Source organism: Dendropsophus ebraccatus, chromosome 9 (genome assembly GCF_027789765.1).
Source record: "Dendropsophus ebraccatus isolate aDenEbr1 chromosome 9, aDenEbr1.pat, whole genome shotgun sequence".
NCBI lineage: Eukaryota > Metazoa > Chordata > Amphibia > Anura > Hylidae > Dendropsophus > Dendropsophus ebraccatus.
Genome location: NC_091462.1, coordinates 52493682 through 52513775, shown reverse-complemented (window position 1 = coordinate 52513775; position 20094 = coordinate 52493682). Strand labels below are relative to the sequence as shown.

Sequence of the window (20094 nt, the reverse complement as noted above, 5' to 3'; positions counted from 1 at the left end):
TAACATATAAAAAAATAATTTTGGCCGGACTTCTCCTTTAATTTGGCACCACCCGCTGCTGAATCAGCGGGCAGTACCGGATGATGGAGGCCTGAGGGGATGCTACTACTCGCTGCGGGGAGAACCAGCAGTGGCTTTATAGGAAGAGGCAAGATTGGCATGCTGGTATTTGGCACCGCCATGTTCGCTTTATAAGATGCGGTGAGTCTCTTCCCCCCCCCCCCCCCCCACACACACACTTTATAAAACTAAAAATACTGTACTTTATTATTATTTCACCTTCCTAAAAATTTACATAAAAAGTACTCAAAATGTGAATGGTGTATTCTCTCCAGTCTGACACAGTGCTCAATGCTGCCATCTCTGTCCAGTGCAGTAGCAAATCCCCATAGAAAAGTTCTCCTGCGCTCCAAACTGGAAAAAAATAGCTCTTCCTGCAGGACATACAACAGCTGTTGATTAAAAAGAAAGAATACATGTATATAAATTGGGTATCATCGTAATTGTTTTCACCTGCAGAATGCATGTATCATGTCATTTGGATTGTATGAAGAAACTGCGTAAAAAATAATTTTTTTTTTTTTGGTCTTGCAGGTATCAATCATTACTACAGAAGGATAAGCAGCCGAAGCAAAGCTCAAAGTGGCAATTAGATAATGTGAGCAAACACAGAAGATCTTACACTCCTGGACATTACCAGAGACATGCAGTGGCCTCAAGCGATATTATGTCCAAAACCTTCATAGTAAGCAGTCAGCACTCAACCACAAGCGTGTATAGGCTTCAGAATGAGACGATTATGAAATCCACCACTAGTGGGCAGCACATTACAACCTTTAGTCAAGGGGAAGAACCTATGTCTATGGAAGATGAGCTGCATCAAGAAACTAACTATGACATTTCTGGATTAAACTGTGTCTCTATAACGGCCGCAGAGTGCGTCTGTCAGGATGAACGTCCCCAGAAGACTTATCAGGAAGTCGATGGCTATGAGTCTGGTGAGACCAAGATGACCGACGTTCTGCGTTTGTGCAAAGACTGTAAAAATCTGTACAAGAAAGTGAGAAAAAGAAAACAACCTGCCATGGTTACAGATCCGCACACTACAGGTTAGTCTGAAGCTGTGCCTTTATTCAGTTTAACAGGATGTTGGTAGATGAAAACAGCGGCACTCACCTCTTCATGCATGGAACAGGCAGGATTCTCGACCCCAAAATTCTGCCTGATTTAGAGTGCGTTTACACAGATTTATCTGACAGATTTTTTAAGCCAAAGCCAGGAATGGATCTGAAAATAGGAGAAATCTCAGTCTTTCCTTTATGACCTGTTCCCTGTTTATAGTCTGTTCCTGGCTTTGGCTTCAAAGATCTGTCAGATAAATCTCTCTGTGTATATGCACCATAACTTAGTGCGGACATACCCTTAATCAGTAAATCCTGTCTGTGATTTAGTTATTTTAAATGAATAGGAATTCTCATTGAATAAATCTTTAAGCGAAAATGTTACCATTTTTGTATGTTAGATCCAAGACCCTGGTACATTAAATCCTGGATGTTTGTAAATCAAGTTTCAGGAAGAAGATCCAGAAAAACCCTAAAGAGGTATGATTTAATACATGTTAATATGGAAATGTTTTCTTTTAGCACTGGCTCATGGTGAAAGCATTCAGTAAGATCACTCTTAGGGAAGGTTCCATGTCTACAATTTCTATTCACAGTTGCGGACAGATTAACTTCTATGGCCCTGTTCACATGCCCGTAGTTGTTACAGGTCTGTGCTGCAAAAACAACTGGACGGCCCTTGTATGGGTCTGTACCAACTATGAATGGGTCAGTGCAATTGCAGACGACTATTGATGCACATCTGTATTGCTATCCGTAGCTGCTGATCCACGGCCAAGGACAAGAATACAGACATGTGAACTGGGCCTCATGGTCCTTTTACATGGAGCGATAATTCGCCCAATCGAACGATTAACGATTTCGTAGTAATCATGTGTGTTTGTTTTTTTTATAACGATCAGCATTTAGACGGAACGATATATCGTTTGAAAAAATTGTTATTGCGATCGTTTTAAGATTGCTTAAGCCCATCTCACACACAGGGCGAATCGGTGAAAGACTGTTTAGACGAAGCGATCTGCAAATTTTCAGTGAACGACCAACGATGATTTGAGAACATGTTGAAAGATCAAAATGAACGATTTCTTGTTCGTCGCTTGATCGTTCGCTGTGTTTACACGAGCCGATTATCGCTCAAAGGCGATCGCGATCGTGAAAATTCGAACGATATTCGCTCCGTGTAAACGGACGATTACACATCTTAGTATCAACCGTAGCTGCTGCATTCGTTCTTTAATTACAAGTGGCACCTGGACTTGCCTCTTTCAACAGTGGCATATCCAGGTGCTGTCTGCAATAATCAATAAGTATACTTGCCCCTCAACTACAAGTGGAAGTGCTGCAATGATATTCCTATATGCTGAGCAAGTGATGCTGCAGCCAGTCACTGGCCTCAGTGATCACATGCAAGTGACCACTAAGGACTGTCATTGGGTGCAAGGTCAAGCCAATGGGTGCATATAGGTTTTTTTCTTTAGGTTTAAAATACCCTTTTATATGGCCCAATTGGAGGCAGTAAAGGAGCCCTGCTTTGCAGTGGTTGTAGATCCTTTACGCAGTTTGCTAGATAGTTTGAGTGATCACTGACATGCATTGTCATCAGCCGCTTATCCCATTTAGGCAGACTTGCACAGAGATGTGCAGCAGACAATGATTGATGTGACACTCATTTGTCGGCTAATCGCTGGCCCTTTTACACAACCCATTTATTGGCCAAATGGTCAATCCAAGGAACATTCCTTACTAATAATATGCACATGGTAAAGGACCCTAAAATGATAGAAGGCAGTGCTGGTGCATTTTACAATGTGACTTACATTACTGCATTTTTTTAACATAGATTTTTTTTTAAATCTTTTTTTAATTGCATTTTAGGGGTTTGAGGAGTGTATTGAGGAGACTTAGGGATTTGCGGATTTCAAAATGTTCGCCTACTGCTAGGATTTACTGGACATGTTGCAGATTGCACCTGTTTCTAAAGAGGTAAAGGGATCATTCTTTAAAACTGGTCTATATTATGCAGGAGCAGAAAATACTTGTTTCCTTATAGAGGATGTACCACCAGGTACGTCCTCTTTAACCTGACACAGGGATAGATCGGCGCAGTCACTGGGAAACCGGTTCCACGGCCCGTTTTTCGAACCGCGGCCCGGTTTCCCTGTACGGCGCCGCTCTTTCCACGGTTACTGGCTGGTGCCTCAAGCACTGGAGGTAGGCCAGCCCGCCCCCAGTGGGAGGGAATTCCCTCCTCTCTATGACGCGGCTCCCTTAGAATCAAAGGAGCCGCCACATAGAGGGGAGGGAGTTCCCTCCCACTGGGGGCACGCCGGCCTACCTCCAGTGCTTGAGCACCGTCCGGTAACCGTGGAAAGAACAGTGTCGTACAGGGAAACCGGGCCGCGGTTTGAAAATCGTGCTGCGGCACAGTCTTCCCCGTGACTGCGCCGATCTATCCCTGTGTCAGGTTAAAGAGGACGTACCTGGTGGTACATCCTCTTTGAGGGAAACTATCAGCATATTTGAAGCATCTAACTTACTGATATGTCCCTATAGTGCACGTCACAAAGCACTGAGCATGAAGAGAATTTTCTTCCCTTTATTCTTAGTGATGTTTTCAGTATATTTGTAGTTTGGTACTCTCTCTATGTAGCAGTTTGGTGCATCTGGGGCAGGACTACCGATCTTCACTTCCTATCCGCCTCTCCTGACAAATATGAGAAGAGCACTGGCCAATATTCATTGGGAGGCATCTCACTCCTCCCAGTGCTCTTTCATAGCCCCTGTCCAGTATACTTGGAGCGTGAGTTGGCTAATAGATTAGCGTAGTGTATGACCTTGTATAGTTAATTTTAAAATAAACATGTTTTCTTTTGTTCAGAAATGTTCGCTCATGCAGAGAGCGGCAGAAGAAATTATTGTTTAAAAACCAAAGCGGAAAAAAGAGAAAACATCCAAACTCTGGGAGTACATCAAGGAGGTCTAAAAAGGCGGCATCCAGCAAGCAAGCAGAGGACACTGTGCCACAGACAGGCAAGAAATCACATAAGCCATACAGCTTTGTGTTAGATTCTAGCCAGGAAGAAGAGACTGGTCCTCACATTAAAAGGTATAAGTTAGAAATTAAGAATTCAGGAAAGAAACCTTTATTGACACACAGAAAAACTCTCAACTCTACAAGTGCTGGTCTAACGCACAGTCCTTCTTCGCATTCTGGATCTATGATGCCACTAGATGAACGAGGAGCCACTGGCCAGCCTCTCGTAACCAATACCCATGTGTATGATGCCATACGGCCTCATGTGCAAGTTGGAAGTTTTAGAGAGCAACTTGAGAAGCTGAATATGGGACTTTTAAAGAGTGCTATCATAAATGAGAACTAGAAATCCAGGGTAGACTTCTCTACAATTCTTCTATATTACAGATTACTTATTTGTCCATGCCCTTTATTTTGTTGAACTGGATTATAAATATAAAATTATAAAGTATTTTTGTATTAAAAGTGTTGGACCAAGTAAAAGGATTATTATAGGTACTACCTTGCCCAAGGAGAAGTTGTGCAGTTGGGACATAGACTACATCCTGGCCATTATTACTACAAGATACAAAGATTATATGGTGTATTTTCTAATATCTGATTAAACATGATCAATCATTATAGACCGAGATCACAACACAGGTTTTATAGATATTGTTATGACAAACCATATACAGTTGGCTTATTACAGTATTATAGGTTTGGTCGGGATTCTCCATTAACAGGAATAAATCGGTGAGGCCTTTGGATCTGGTTGAGCCAGTTGACGGCGTTAACTCCACCAGACTGCAAGTAGTTACCAAGTTTAAATATTTAGGAATACACATGACTCCCAATCCCAAAGACTATAAAAGATAATTTACTGCTCCTTCTTGATAAATTCATACAAAAAGTAGATGCTTGGGGTAGACTCCATATGTCTATAATTGGGAGAGGAAATCTTCTTAAAATGATTCTTATGCCACAGCTTTTATATATTATTTTCAACTCCCCGCTTTGGATCCCCCTAAAATACTTACATAAAATTCAAGGCATTGGTGACTTGGCGTGGAAGAAAAAAGTGGTGAGGATCAAACATCACAAAGAGATAAGGAGTCAGGTGGTCTAGCTAACCCATGGATTTACTTTGTCTGTTAGTCAGGAAATTTGTTAATATGGTCTATGAGGCAGACAGGGGCGGATTATCTTTACCATAGGCCCTGGTCTGTTCACCAAGCCTGGCCCCCTTACCCCCACCCCACTGTACCAATGGCAGCACAGTCGTGATGCCCTGATTTCAAAATCGAGGTAAAGAAAGCAGTATTTGTTTGCAAATCATGGCAGAACTGTAGCCAGGGACAATACACTACAGAAAGTATAAGTCTGTTTGGGTGGCTATGGACCCCCCTAAGAGCTCAGGGCCCCGGGCTACCGCCCAAAACAGACTTAATATAATCCACTACTGGCAGAAGATTCCTGTCGCAGTGTTGGAAGGTGGGATTGATAAATGTCATTCTAGAGTATTGCCCTCCATATCCCTGAGGGTGCCATCACACACACTTTTTGTCTTGCGTTTTTCAAGTTTAAAAAAACGCCATAAAAAAGGCCAATGCAGTGCATGGTGTTGTTTCTTGCGACATGGAGAGAAGGGAGCTACTGCACATCACACTTATGGCTGATACTAATGCCGCTCGGCTAATTTTAAAAACAAATGCCAGGATGTTGGTATATAATTTGATTAAACCATACTGCCCCGAGTACCACGTGCAGGTGTTTTTTCAAATTAGCTGAGCGGCATTTAGTATTAGCCATAGGTGTGATGTGCAGTAGCTCCCTTCTCTCCATGTCGCATTTTATGTTTTTCTCCCTTTTCTGAGCGGCTGGCACCCCCCTTCATAAGACCCACATGACCCAAATTAGCAGGATATACCTGTGCTCACATGTCAGTACCTCATGTTTTTCCCATTCTGTCTGCAGCAGTGGTGGTGAGTGTAATACCATATTCATACTTGTGTTGTTTGGGGGCAGCCTTGTCCGCCGGTGGGGCATTTTGGGTTTGGTCCTGTGACATTGGGGTTGCAGGGCCATTCCATGACCTCCCTTCCCTGCATGTGCACGCTTTGCGGGGTAGGCAGTCGCTGACCGACACAGTGTGGAGTTAGCGTAGGGACCCGTGTGAACCAGGAGACCTGCACGTTGGTACACGGGGCAGTATTGGTTGATCAAATTATATACCAACATCCTGGCGTTGGTTTTTAAAATTAGCTGAGCTGCATTAGTATCAGCCATAGGTGTGATGTGCGGTAGCTCACTTCTCTCCATGTCGCATTTTATGTTTTTTCTTGCGTTTACATTTTTTTACCTTAATTGTAATTGTGTTGTGTGTGTTTGACATTTTGACCCCCAGCATGGACTTCAGTGCTGAAGTCTGTGTTCACGTCCAAATAACGGCCCAAATGCACCCGCTTCAGAAAAGGGGTTAAGTAACCCCTTACTTGCTGAAGTGACCGCCAGACCTGACACACAAAGCTTGCTGTGTGCCGGGTCATTGGGGGAAGGAAAAACAAACTGTCTGGTCCTTAGGGGGTTAGCTTAACCCCCTGTTGGCTAGACAGTGGTCAGTAAGGGCGTGGAAGGGGGTCCAGGGGGTGATAGTCTGCTCCCCAGGGGGTCAAATTAACCCACTGTGGGCCAGACTGTGCTCTGTTACGGGGGTCTTAAGCCATTCAGTGGCTGAGGCGGGACCCTGCAGCTGCTGATTGGCTGAGCAGATAGTTGGGCTGCAGCCGCTGATGGCAGATTTCAAGAGCCAAAGCACGGCACACATCAAATCAAGGAAGAGGGGCACTTAACCCCCTTCCTTGCTGGTATAGGTACAGTGTGATATATGTCTGGTCTCTAGGGGGTTAAGTGTGGATGCAATGCAATAATTAGTTCACACGGAGTAAAGTGTGCCATACTGTTCAGTCTATGGGAGGCTCGCGCGCCTCCTCTCTCTCCGCTCGGAAGAATTGACATGTCTGCGTGAGCCTCCCATAGACTGCCAGTATGGCACCGAGGCTGGCGGAATTCCGTGTGAACTGGCCCTTAGGCCTAAGACTACAGTATGAGAAACTTCCCCATCTCATGATTTTTGCACCACCATGCTTTACTGTCTTCACAGGGTAGTGTGGCCTGAATACATTGCTCGCCTGTCTGCAGCCACCACACCCATAAAAAAAGCGAAAATTATTATGTTAATTTGTTTTCCCTGAGACCCATTGGCATCACAACATATGGGTATTATCGCCCCTGCAAGCCCCTGGGACGAAGGAATTTTAATGAAAAAAATAAGTAAACTTTTTATTCTCCTCCTCCAGGAAGTACAATAAGCCCCACCTCCCCACACACCTCAGTCAATTATAACGAATACAAGAAGGGCGGGTGTCTTGTGATGCCAATGGGTCTCAGGGAAAACAAATTAACATAATAATTTTCGCTTCCCTATCGTCCCATTGGCATCACAACATATGGGGAACTAGCAAGCATGATCCTCATTGGGTGGGTTAACAATCACAGCAGCAGAGAGTACAGATTTTGCAAATACAGTTCTTGCTGAACAGATAGATTCCAATCTATAGTGGTTGACAAAAGTAGACAATGATGACCAGGTAGCCGCCTGGCATATGTCCTCAAGCGGCACAGATGCCCGCTCTGTCCAACTAGAGGCTACTGCCCTAGTAGAATGAGCTCTAGTGAACTCAGGTGGAGATAACTCAGCCGAAATATAGCACAGGGCGATGGGATCACAGATCCATCGAGATATCGTAGGCTTTGAGGCTCTTTTTTCTTTGTTCTTCCCAGCAAAAAGAACAAAAAATGTTTCTTACTTACGGAATGCACTTACTCTATTCAGGTATATCCTGATAGCTCTGGAAACGTCCAACAGCGAGAGATCCAAGTATTCTTCAACCGGAGACGCAGGAGAAAAAACAGGGAGAACCACCAACTGGTTAATGATGGAATAAGACGCCACTTTAGGGAGGAATCCTGGAGGAAACTTCTGAATAACTTTATCCTGTGAAAACACAACATAAGGGGGGGCAGAACCAAGTGCTTGGAGCTCCCCAACCCTCTTGGCAGAAGTGATCGCCAACAAAAAGGCAACTTTAAAAAAAAGGAATTTGAAGTCTGTTTCTTCCAATGGCTCAAATGGAGGGAGCCATAAACGCCTCAACACTAGGGACAAGTACCAAGTGTCTACCTGTTTCACCAGATTAGGTCTTAGTCTGGTTACGGCCTTAACAAAGTTTTTTATTTCCAGAATTTGAAAGAGACGCCAATTCAAGTGGGCAGATAAAGCTGCTATCTGCACCTTGATAGAACTAGGTTTAAGACCTTTATCGAATCCCTCTTGCAGGAATTCTAATAACTGTGGAGTAGACGGTTTCATTGGATCGATCTCTTTAGAAGAACACCAGGTTTGAAAAATCTTCCAAATCCAAAAGTAGGATTCATTTGTGGCACTGCTACGTGCATGAGAAAGAGTATGCAAAACTTTCTCAGAAAACCCTGCATTCAATATGGTCCCTCTAGCCTTCAAGCTGAGGCTGACTAGATCTCTGCACAGATGATGTCCCTGGGATATCAGATCTGGATACAGAGGGAGTTTCCAAAAATCCCCTCTGCTCATATTCATGAGCAGGGTGAACCACCACCTCTTCGGCCAGAAGGGTGTCACGATTATTACTGTCGCCTGATCCAACCGGATCTTCGTCAGAACTTTGGGAATCATGGCAATCGTTGGGAAAATGTAGGCTAGTTGAAACGTCCACGGTATTGTCATCGCATCGACTACGGTCAGGTTGTCAGACGTATACAGGGAACAAAACCCTCGTCAGTTTGGCATTGCTTGCTGATGCCATGAGATCTATTTGAGGAAGTCCCCATCTGTGTGTAATTTGAGTGAACACTCTCCTTGAGAGAGACCACTCCCCTGGGACCGTAAGTCCTCGACTTAGTCGATCCGCCAGAGTATTGTGTATACCTCTGATATGAATGGCAGATAACCTGGTCACCCTGGTTTCTGCCCATGTGAAAATATTTTCCACCTCCTTGAGAAGCAAGGGGGATCTGGTACCTCCCTGCTTGTTCAGGTAAGCAACGCAGGCAATGTTGTCTGTCCTGATCCTCACTGCTTTGTGCATTATAATTGGAGAGAAATGGAGAAGAGCAAGATAAATTGCTCTGAGCTTTCTTATGTTGGAAGGAAGACTCCATTCTAGTGGGCTCCAAACTCCTGAGACTGTGTTGTCTAATAGATGGGCTCCCCATCCTGTGCCCGAAGCGTCCGTCGTTATGGTGACCCAGTGTGGCTTTGAAATCAAAACTCCATGTTTGACTTGCCTCCACCACATTAGGGATTGTCTTGTTTGTGTAGACAGGGCATGCAATGCGTCCAGATCCTCCAGTCTCCAGTATCAAGCAGTTAGGACTTCCGTCTGTAGGAATCTCATGTGCCACAGCGCCCAAGGAACTGCATCCGCTGCTGAGGCGAGGAGTCCTAGAAATCTCATTAAGGTTCTTATGGAGACCTTACGAGGAGGAATAAGAAATTGAGCACCTGCCTGGATACGTTCCACCCTGGGAGTTGATAGAAATAATCTCATTTGTGCAGAATCTATTAGAAATCCCAGAAACACCTTGGTTCTGGATGGAACTAGGTCCGATTTCTCATGGTTGATAAGCCAACCTAGCTGTTGAAGTATGTCCTGGACATAATTCAACTGCTGATTCAGAAGATTATGAGTCTGAGCCATAATCAACCAGTCTTTGAGGTATGGGATGATCTTTATCCCCTGTAACCGGAATAGGACCATCATGGCTGACACTATTTTTGTAAAGATGAAGGGAGCAGAGGTTATCCCGAATGAGAGAACTCTGAATTGCAAGTGTCTTACCTGGCCCTGTAGTTGGATGGCGATCCTTAGGTATTTCCTGTGTGCCTTTAGAATTGGAACATGGAGATAGGCATCTTGTAGATCTATCAATCCTATCCATATCCAATGCCTGTATGGATAAGAGGTGAAGAATCTCTTTCTCTAGAACTGTGTTTCTCTGGTTTTAGCTTTCGTGAGAGAAGAAACCTTGGAGGAGGAAGAAGAGAGAAATGAAGGACATAAACACTGCGGATTAAGTTTATTATCCACTGATCCTTTATTAACGTTTCCCAAGTTGGGAGAAACAGTTAGACGCCTCCCCACAGGGATGCTTCTGGCGTCAAAAATCGGGGTTTTTATTAGTGTCCTTATTTTGCTGCTTGCCAGGACCTCTTCTTGAGTAATTCTTTTCTCTTCCTCTGTACTGGTATCTAGTTCTTCCACGCTGTGGTGATTTAGCTCTACGAAAGGAATCCCGAGTCTTGTAGGATAGAGGAAGCGATTCCCCTTCTTGTCTGACATCTCTGCCATTAGTTTGTCAAGTTCTGTGCCAAATAATCTCCCTGGTTGGAATCCCATGTTACATAGTTGAAACTTTGAATTTGCATCTCCAAACCAGGGTCTCAACCATAATGCTCTCCTACCCGCAGCGGAGAGAGCCATAGACTTGGAGGCTAGCCTTGTCCCCTGGGATGCTGCATCACAGAGAAAATCTATGGCCATGTTTACCTTTTTGAAGGAGTGAAGGATCTTATCAGATTCCAAGTTCTCTTGGACTTTAGCCAGCCAACGTCTGAGGCTTCTAGAAACCTCAAATGAGGATATAGAAACCGCCCCTTGGGCAGCGGCCGCAGTATGAGATCTCTTAAAGGCCACCTCGACCCTTCTGTCCATAGGGTCTTTGAGGTTTGAACCATCCTCCGCAGATAAAACCGTGCACTTGGATAGTTTGGCAATGGCTGTATCGACCTTTGGAGATTCCAACCACTCCTTACATTGATCCTCCTTGAGGACATATAAGGTTTTGAACCTCTTACTCAAGACCGGAGCTTTTTCCGTTTTTTTTCCATTCCGTTTGTAACATACTCATTGATGTCTCTACAACATGAAAAGCCCTAGGCTTTTTTTTGGAGTACTGACCTTTCTCTAACTCTCAGTGGTAAAGTACCCTTTAAACAGTTCTTTCTCATCTTCAGATGTAGAAGAAGACTCGGAAGAGGAGAATTTCTCTTGCTGGTTTATAGAGAGTACCGACTCCTAGGGCAGAATAATATAATATTAGTATAACTGAGATACTGTATTTCTCAGCCAGAGAAACATATATTCACAGGCTGAGAAGTGGAAGGAGAAATACTCCGCATATTCTTTTTCTTGGAACTAGGCTGAACAACCTCTCTTGCAGCCAGAGATTTCTGTACATAGTCATTTACCCACATGACAACGTCAGGTTCCTCATTAGGCTTAGGTCTGCAAGACTCACAGCGAACTGCAATACATATATATATATATATATATATATATATATATATATATATATATATATATATATATACACACACTTCTAAGAGAAAAAAATGGAATAATCTTATCTGAATAGATGATCTTCATACGGTATTCATAGCTGTCCGGCAGAGGAGTTTCACAATCAGCACAAGCAAAATGCTTTCTTTTTCCAGATCTTTTGCTGGATGGACTGGTCTCCATTTCAGACATCTAAGGAAAAGTATACAATAAGTTCCAGCATAGACCGAGTCTATAGGAAATAATGGAACTGTAATACTACATAACACCACAAGGTGGCAGCAGAGTACTTAGTAGATGAAATAGAAAGCCGGATTCACGCTCTGTATATACTTTCTGCAAAGACAGAAGCTGGGATACAGCACCCAAGATCCAAATGGTCAGACCTGTCTGCTGGCGTGTTGGTTTTTATATATGCAGCTCTGCAGCGCCGTACGCGCACACAGCGAGCCGGAACCGGAAGTGACGCACCTCTGACTCGGCACTGACATGCAAACACGTCATGCGTTCCACAGCCCGGCAGACACCGGAAATGACGTGACGCCGCAAATGGAACGCAAAATGCGTTCAAAGAGTAAAACCTAAAAAAAGTAAGATAGGAGAGAAACCCGGGTCCGAAACCTGGGACATTAGCTACTGGCCTGTAACTGGATCCTGCGGTGGATACCTGGCACCAAGAATCCACAGGTACCTAGAAAAATAAGGAGGAGGGACAGAGTCCCCTAGGGCTAACAGAAATGAAGTGAAAAAAGACTGAGGTGTGTGGGGAGGTGGGGCTTATTATACTTCCTGGAGGAGGGGAATAAAAAGTTTTACTTATTTTTTTCATTAAAATTCCTTCGTCGCAGGGGCGATAATACCCATATGTTGTGATGCCAATGGGACGATGGTGAGCGCAAAATAGTTTCCCTAATTCACAAAAGTGTTGCACCATTTCTTTTTGGGCCAGTGTGTTGCTTGGTATTCGGGACAGGTCTTTTTCTCCACAATGGGACTTTGCAAGGAATTATTGCTGGTAACTTGGCTGCACTTTTGTCTTTTGATTTGAGCACTGCTACAAAGTCTCAAAACTTCAGATGTTCGGTCCTTCTGGAGGTGATCATTGGCTGAGTTTTTGCCTATTCTTTGATTTATTCAATCAGATTGTCAAATCATTCAATAAATAAAATTATGGATCTTTCCATCTTTTAGCTGCCATCTCAAAGTACTTGATAACTGGCCATACTTTGCTGCACTTCTCTATATTTTCCCTCTCCAGCCAAGTATCAAAGTACATTTTTCTTTAGAACAATGGGTGACATGACCCATTCCCCCAGTATTTCAAAACAAAATGCACTACAACCAACAGCTGCTACATTTGCCATCCTCCTCCCCTAAATAAGGGACAAAATTGACATCTTTCTCCACAGAATAAATGACTTCTCCAATTTATTTCCCTATAGCAGGCATGGAGTGATCCAATACTGGCAGGGAGTGTAGTTTATTATTTGCAATCATTCCCTGCCTGGACAAGCCTGTTAAGAGTCCATAAACATGTGTAATATAAATACACACCACAATTTAAGAGTCCTGATTTATTTGTATTTTTTTTCTTTAAATTAAATTTCTGCCCATAACCTTTAAAAAATTAAAATAAAGTATACTGTACACACTGGAAACATGTCATGTTACAGGACTGTATTTGTGAAGGAAATGAGAAGGGCACATTACCATAATATAAAATCTTTAAAAAGACAAAACCTTATGCCAGACATATTTCCATAATGAACAAATAATATTAAAACATTAAAATAAAGTTTTTAAGCCTGGTATAATTTCTTGCAGCTGGTGGTATGAGTTTTTTTTTATATATTTACAACACAGTCCAATCACTCATCATCTTCAGCGGTGTAAATGGCCTGATTCCTCCTCTTAATCCTCACACTGCCTCGTCCGTTCTCATCACTCAACCTCTTGAGTTGCCTCTCGGGGTTCTTTCCTTCCCCTTCAGTCTGACTGCTCTCTGACCGTTCCAGCTCATCATTGGTTGAATCCATCGCATCATCTGATGAGACAGCCATGGAATCAGAAAGTGCATGAGTGTTAGGAAAGTTTATGGATAAGTGTGGGGTATGTTCTGGAGAGGGCTCCACAGGCTTAACAGAATGATCATCGTCATCTTCTTCATCCTCATCATCGTCCAGAGTGATCTCATCAGGGTTAATTGATGAAGACAGGACAGAGGTATCGGTGCTATATTCACTAGGATCTTCCACTGAACCACTGCTGTCATTATCCTCTGCTGCATCGAACTCTCCACCTTCATCATCATTTTGGCGGATCTTTGCATTGATATCAATAAGTCCAAAGCGGGCACAGAACTCTGTCGTCTGTGGATTAACCACATGGGAGGCCACCCTCTTGTGCTGAGGATTATTTGGGTTATAACATGGTAAAGTGACACTAAAGTTTTGTGGGATAATAAGGTCATTATCCAAATCATTGAGGATATCTTGTTTCATTTGTTCAGTTGCACTGAAATCCCACCTAGAAGTGAAAATATTAATGATTAATGCAATTCTCAGTTTTCTCAACTATGTAGCAAGTTAGATCTGGGTCTTATTTTATTGCACAAAAAATTCTGTATGCTGACCCTGACAGAGAAAAATAAAATTAAGCATATAGTTATATATGCTGCTGTCCTTTACTGGACCCAATATGAAAATGGTATTTCAGATTTTTTATTTTTTTTTGTGGTGCCATGTATGTTGGACCACTGTTAGATTTCACTAAAGATTTACATGTACTGCACAAACATCCTTTTTTTTTCTATGAAATGATAACCCTATAACACTTTTATAGTAAAATTCACCTGCTGTGTAGACCATTGTTCTCTGGCATATTCCATGTACCGGATGTAACATTCAGGAGGTCTTTGGTTGCTTTGAGAACAGACAGCCATTCTAAGTCATACTGTAGTCTCTCTGGTTTACTTGGATCATGCTCCACCTCGATAATCTGGGAATATAAAAAAAGACATTCAATAAGTGTCACAGCAGATATTAAAGATAATGATTAATAATGCAGCCAGACAACAAGAAACCATTCTCACCTGGAGAAATTCCCGATGTGGTAGGCATTTATCAAGGGCCAAGAACTTTGTTGCTTTAGGTAACTTGCCGTCTTCTTTATTCTATAGAATAAAATATAAAATGTTCAAATATCAGGAGAACAGGACCTTATGGCAAAGGTCATACTATACTAAACTACATAACTTAATCAAGGGAAGGAAACCCTGTATAAAACTACACAAACATCATAGGGCACATTTATAAAAAATACACCACAGAAAAGGCATAAACCATGTAGAAATTTACATCTGCTCCGGCGCTGGTGTAGACTGTTGTGCAAACCTGAGGTAGGCGCAGGTTCCGCCGACTTTGGTCTTATTAAACCCCCCCATTTATAAAAGGGAGCCTGGTCTTACCGGATGTTGCATAAAAGCAGCAAACTTGACATGGAGATGAGCAGAGAACCAGTATGATGGCTGGAGATGGTGGAGAAGCTCACTGGCTGCCGGGCTGCCAAGGGTGTTGCTTTCTACCTCTTGTGTGAAGAACATCTTTTTCTTTAGTAGCTGTTTTTTATTCCCATAGTGATAGATGCTACGGGGCCAGTCGTGGGACAGAAACACATCCATAGGTTCTTTTATCTGTAAGTGTAAGGAAACAGATAAGATTCTGAGCATTTACTTTATGGAAATTACACAGACATCATATACATTTTTTTTTACTGGTAAATCCCACATGACCCCCACATTGAGAACAAAGGCATCGCTTGCTGGACTTGAATGCACAGCTACATGTATGGATGTACAGTTGTGCCCGAAAAAGTTCTCCTGATCACTGAGTTTTCTGAGGGTCGGACCCCAATAAGTCGCCAACGCATGTGCTTGGAATGCATCTTTAACATCTTGCAGAGTTGAGGTATACAATGGGATGGAGAACAGCAGTTCTATCTGCCTACCTGCTTAAGTTTAAAGACCTCTATGTTCCTCACATGATATGCACTTCTAATTGTATCTTTCGTGTATGGTGGGTGTTCAAAATGACCTAAAGAAATTGCACAGGAGAAATGTTATAGTAATGTATGTACTGTACGGAAATGATGAATACTACAAATCAGTCTATAGAAACAAAAAGGAAGCGCAATACACATTACATGTTATATAGTATAAAGTACATTGTAAGTATAAAGGAATAGTATCCCAGAGGGCAAGACAAAAAAAAAATAAAAAAATAAAGTACTTGTTAAAGAGGTTTTTTTTCTACAAAAAGGGAATAACATCTAAAGGGGCGCCCATCTACCCTGCAGACAGGTGATGTGTGAGCTTTGTGGGGAAACACTGTCAATATCCATTGGCTCATGTCTGTTGATCACTGTGAGGGAAGAAGGAATGAAGAGTCCCATATATTTTTGCTGCTGTGTTCACACTAGCCTAATATGGATAGGCCGCAGATCTGATGACCCGAACTGACAGCTGATCACAAAGCAAAGGGATCCCCCTCTGTTATATTTATCCCCTCTACCCATTTTAGATGATGCCTGTAGAATGTACTTGGCAACAAAAGGGTTAATAGGCTTTCACAGTCATGTGGTTTATTTATTCATCACCCATACATACCTTTTCTATAATCATGGGATTTAAAGATTCCAGAAATTCCTCCAATTCTCAACCCACGATAATTCACCACACCAGCGTATCCTGAAAAAGGTTAAACTGCAGTCAGCTCTCCAAATTCTACAACGTAACACTGCCAGGTCCGATAATCACATGGTATACTATAACTAACATCCATGGCATAATATCTGATATAATAGGAAATCAGGGTTTGTTCAATGGGGGCCCAATAAATGCCCTGAATCATTGACACAACACTGTCCTCTGCCCCTTCATTTTAGGCATTTGTGCCAGTCCTAGTGGTCAGACCAATGCAGATGGTATATGCCTTCAATGTTACCTACCTAATACCCCTTTAAGACATAACCGAGGAATTAACCAATAGAATCAGAGTAAACGCTATACTTACCCAAGTAGTATATATTTGGTGCAACCCAACCACCATAGGGCAGTTCCTGGAGGTAATTCGAAGCCTCGTGATTTCCTCCAATGAAGATGGTAAGTACTGGAGCATGTTTCTCACCAGAATAATACCTACAACATAACAATAATTCTTAGTGCTGATATACCACAGTAATATACAGGAATGAAATCTCTGCCATATGTCTGCATCCATAGTGTGACTCAACAGTCCAATCCCTCACTCAGACATTGGTATAGATCACCCAAGGGAAACCTGGCTTATGTGTCTCCTTACTTGGAAGGTCTATGCCAGGGGCAGGGAACCTTGGCTCTCCAGCTATTGCAAAACTACAACTCCCATCATGCCTGGACAGTTGAAGCATTAGCTGATGGGAGTTGTAGTTGTACAACAGCTGGAGGGCCATGGTTCCCTACCTCTGCTCCATGCTGTACATTCATGTCAGTGTGATCCCCCAGGAGTACAACCTTTGCTAGCTCTATTTCAGTATTACGTAATATTGCCTTACTTGTAAAAGGTCTGCATCTGGCGGTATTTTGGAGGCACAGCCATGCATTTCATGTCCCCCTCATTCCTCACGGCCTGGAAGTCTCCGCAGCAAAGTAAGAGGTCTACTTTAGTGTTCTCTTTCTTCTCCAGGAACTGGATGGTCTCGTAGATCTTATCGAGCTCCCCATGGCAGCAACCTTCCACTGCGATCTTCATGGCTAGGGTTTACGTCCAATACTTCTATAGTAAAGATCTTTCCTCACACTGCCATCTGCAGAGACACAAGCAGAATGTTACTGACATGATACACAGCAGATACGGCGGTGCTTGTAAGCCCCACATACAGCACACATCCTACTGCTCCATTTACTTAGAGGGCAACTCACCAGCCTGCAATCAGACCCCCAGTGATTGGCTGCAAATAGGGGATTACCCCTTTAAGAGTGATGGCATATCTGAAGCAAACATTGACTGTACCATAGACCTTAATGGGGTTTGATAAAACCTATGGGCACCCACCACATATATGTATGTGAAACAAATATGCCACATGTGAACACACCCTTACTGCTTACAGTTATACACTGTCCTGACTTACTGATGTGTGCAGGTAGTGACTAAGAAGAAGATGCTTTAAGATTTCAGCTCTGAAGCCTACAGACTAATAAGGTTATTACACAGATAAGTAATGCTCTGTATCTACCCAATACCTGCAGCACATGAAAGCAGGCGCTCAGACTCGGCGATGTCTGCACACATGCCTATATTTCACAACCATATGAAGCTGCCACACGATCGTGTCTCTCCACCACAGCAGTATGACTGACACCACACACCACCTCTGCTCACCGGTGCTCTTACCTGATCTCCACCACGATCACTGCTGCAGGTACTGACTGCTGTAAGGCGCATGTGCGGCCTCTCCATTAGAGCAGGAAGTTGTCGGGCGGTGACGCTGACGTCACGTAGTGGGCGTAACTTTTACTGGCTCGCGCTTCATTGGCTGCGATAGGTTGTTTGTTTCTGTTTAAACTATTCACCTCATTCAAGTGATAATTAGACCGCACACAGAGGCCAGGGGCAACTCAGTCATAACAATAACAGCCGGATAGTCTACAATGCAAATTATAACCGTAACAGTCAGCGCCTCTGGTGTCACGTGATACCCAGAGGTCATGTGATAACATTAGGGGGGGGGGGGGGGAGTATGCGTGGAACGCATAGTTGACAAGCAAAAAAAGAGGAAGCGTGAGTTCCGGGGGTTTGGCGCATGCGCGATTGTTGCCAATTCAGCTGTTCCCTGATAACCTAACATTCCTGTGTACCTGGACATAGTAAGTGACGTCTAGCTGCGGCGGGGAATAAGCTTATGTACAGGGGGGCGTTACTGCCGAGGAGCCCGTATATACTACATGGAGGGGGTGTATGATGTCTACCATAGATCATATAGTGAGTGAGGAGCATCAGGGTGACATATGCTGGTGTGTGGCTGAGTGCAGGCTATTGCTCCCTGTTATCAGCCTTATCAGCATGCCCAGAAGTAATCCCTCTGCCCCATGGGCATTGCTTGTGCTGGAGATGATACTGATGTGTTATGTATTATATATACATGTTGCTTCCTCCTAGGGTAGGCTGGGTAGTAGGGGGCACATGCTGCCACTTTGGCCTTGGGGATAATGGTGGGTGCTTGGCAGATGGGTGTATGGATGATTATCAATGGCTGAAGAGCAGATCCAAGACCTAAGGCTCTCTAGCTGTTGCAGAACTACAACTCCCAGCCTACCCTAATAGTATCTATATGTTATGCCATACATTGTTCCTCGATTGTTGAAGAACTACATCTCCAAGTCTACCCTGATGTTATCTATATGTTCCCTATTTGTTGCAGAACTACAACTCCCAGTCTACCCTAATAGTATCTATATGTTATACCATACATTGTTCCTCGATTGTTGAAGAACTACATCTCCAAGTCTACCCTGATGGTATCTATATGTTCCCTAGTTTTTGCAGAACTACAACTCCCAGTCTACCCTAATAGTATCTATATGTTATACCATACATTGTTCCTCAATTGTTGAAGAACTACATCTCCAAGTCTACCCTGATGGTATCTATATGTTCCCTAGTTTTTGCAGAACTACAACTCCCAGTCTACCCTAATAGTATCTATATGTTATACCATACATTGTTCCTTAATTGTTGAAGAAGATCTCTAAGTCTACCCTGATGGTATCTATATGTTCCCCAGGTGTTGCAGAACTACAACTCCCAGTCTCCCCTGATGCTATATTTTATGCCATAAGTTGTTCCCCTGCTGGTGAAGAACTACAGCTCCCACTTTACCTTGTTGCCATGCTGTGTGTGGATGGTTATTCTAACAAGCGAGACTCCAGCTGTTAGTGCACCCTGATGTCATGGCGGTGTGGCATTAGGACACACTGGGCTATTGCAGTTCTTTAACAGCTGGAGAGAGTTCCTGGTTAGAACAACAATCTACATTTACATGGCACCAGGGTAGACAGAGTAGTGTAGTCCTTCCACTCCTGCATTGTCCCTGATTAGGAGAAGAGAGTATTTTGGAGTAACAGTGTCCATTTAAATAAAAAGAATAGTACGAGCATAAACCTGTGTTATTCTTTTTCTATAAAATTAAACCTATTCGTTTTTCCCAGAGAAGCGTGTTATAAAACTACTGTAGCTAAACCATTGCCACTAAATCCCTACTATCAGTCTAGTGTCCACACCCTGGCTGTGGTGTAGGTGATGACTACATTTACATCACAATTATGTATTTCCATTCTGTTGTGATTACATACTGAATCCACATGTAAGCATTGTTCTCCAGCGTGTACGTGAATAGCGGTACAGCAGACAATACAATAGAGGAGCACACAAAACTTCACCAATATGATAAAACAATAGGCAGATGTTTGCATATGGGCCCCCAC

The 20094-nt window shown here is 43.1% G+C and overlaps 3 protein-coding genes across 7 annotated transcripts in view; 2 read left to right on the top strand and 1 right to left on the bottom strand.

The window, feature by feature from the left end:
• The window catches only part of LOC138800971 (uncharacterized), a 52511-nt gene extending 47780 nt beyond the window's left edge, over positions 1-4731 (top strand). For all 4 annotated transcript variants that reach the window (XM_069983283.1, XM_069983286.1, XM_069983284.1 and 1 more), the window contains 4 exons: positions 595-1109; positions 1523-1601; positions 2997-3104; positions 4000-4731. In XM_069983283.1, the coding sequence (XP_069839384.1) occupies positions 595-1109; positions 1523-1601; positions 2997-3104; positions 4000-4501 (1204 nt within the window). In that variant the 3' untranslated portion in view covers positions 4502-4731. The remainder of the gene's footprint in view (positions 1-594; positions 1110-1522; positions 1602-2996; positions 3105-3999) is intronic.
• Positions 4732-13132: 8401 nt separating this feature from the next.
• On the bottom strand, positions 13133-18113 carry DBR1 (debranching RNA lariats 1). Its single transcript, XM_069985245.1, has 9 exons — positions 18005-18113; positions 17163-17414; positions 16643-16767; positions 16237-16317; positions 15579-15664; positions 15040-15264; positions 14665-14745; positions 14425-14570; positions 13133-14099 (listed from the first exon to the last, which is right to left on the bottom strand). The coding sequence occupies exons 2-9, from the start codon at positions 17357-17359 to the stop codon at positions 13442-13444; spliced, it is 1599 nt and encodes a 532-aa protein (XP_069841346.1). The 5' UTR covers positions 17360-17414; positions 18005-18113; the 3' UTR covers positions 13133-13441.
• Positions 18114-18372: 259 nt separating this feature from the next.
• Positions 18373-20094, top strand: part of VPS8 (VPS8 subunit of CORVET complex) — a 129650-nt gene continuing 127928 nt past the window's right edge. For both annotated transcript variants that reach the window (XM_069983279.1, XM_069983281.1), the window contains exon 1: positions 18373-18477. In XM_069983279.1, coding sequence (XP_069839380.1) covers position 18477 — 1 coding nt within the window. In that variant the 5' untranslated portion in view covers positions 18373-18476. The remainder of the gene's footprint in view (positions 18478-20094) is intronic.

What these genes read in the sequence shown, in the direction of transcription:
- DBR1 (XM_069985245.1), bottom strand. Translation starts at nt 17,359, where the DNA reads ATGAAGATCGCAGTGGAAGGTTGCTGCCATGGGGAGCTCGATAAGATC. An exon ending in AGGTCTTTAAACTTAAGCAG is followed by an intron (nt 15,265 to 15,578) that starts GTAGGCAGATAG and finishes TTACACTTACAG; the next exon opens with ATAAAAGAACCTATGGATGT. An exon ending in AACAATGGTCTACACAGCAG is followed by an intron (nt 14,100 to 14,424) that starts GTGAATTTTACT and finishes TTTCACTTCTAG; the next exon opens with GTGGGATTTCAGTGCAACTG.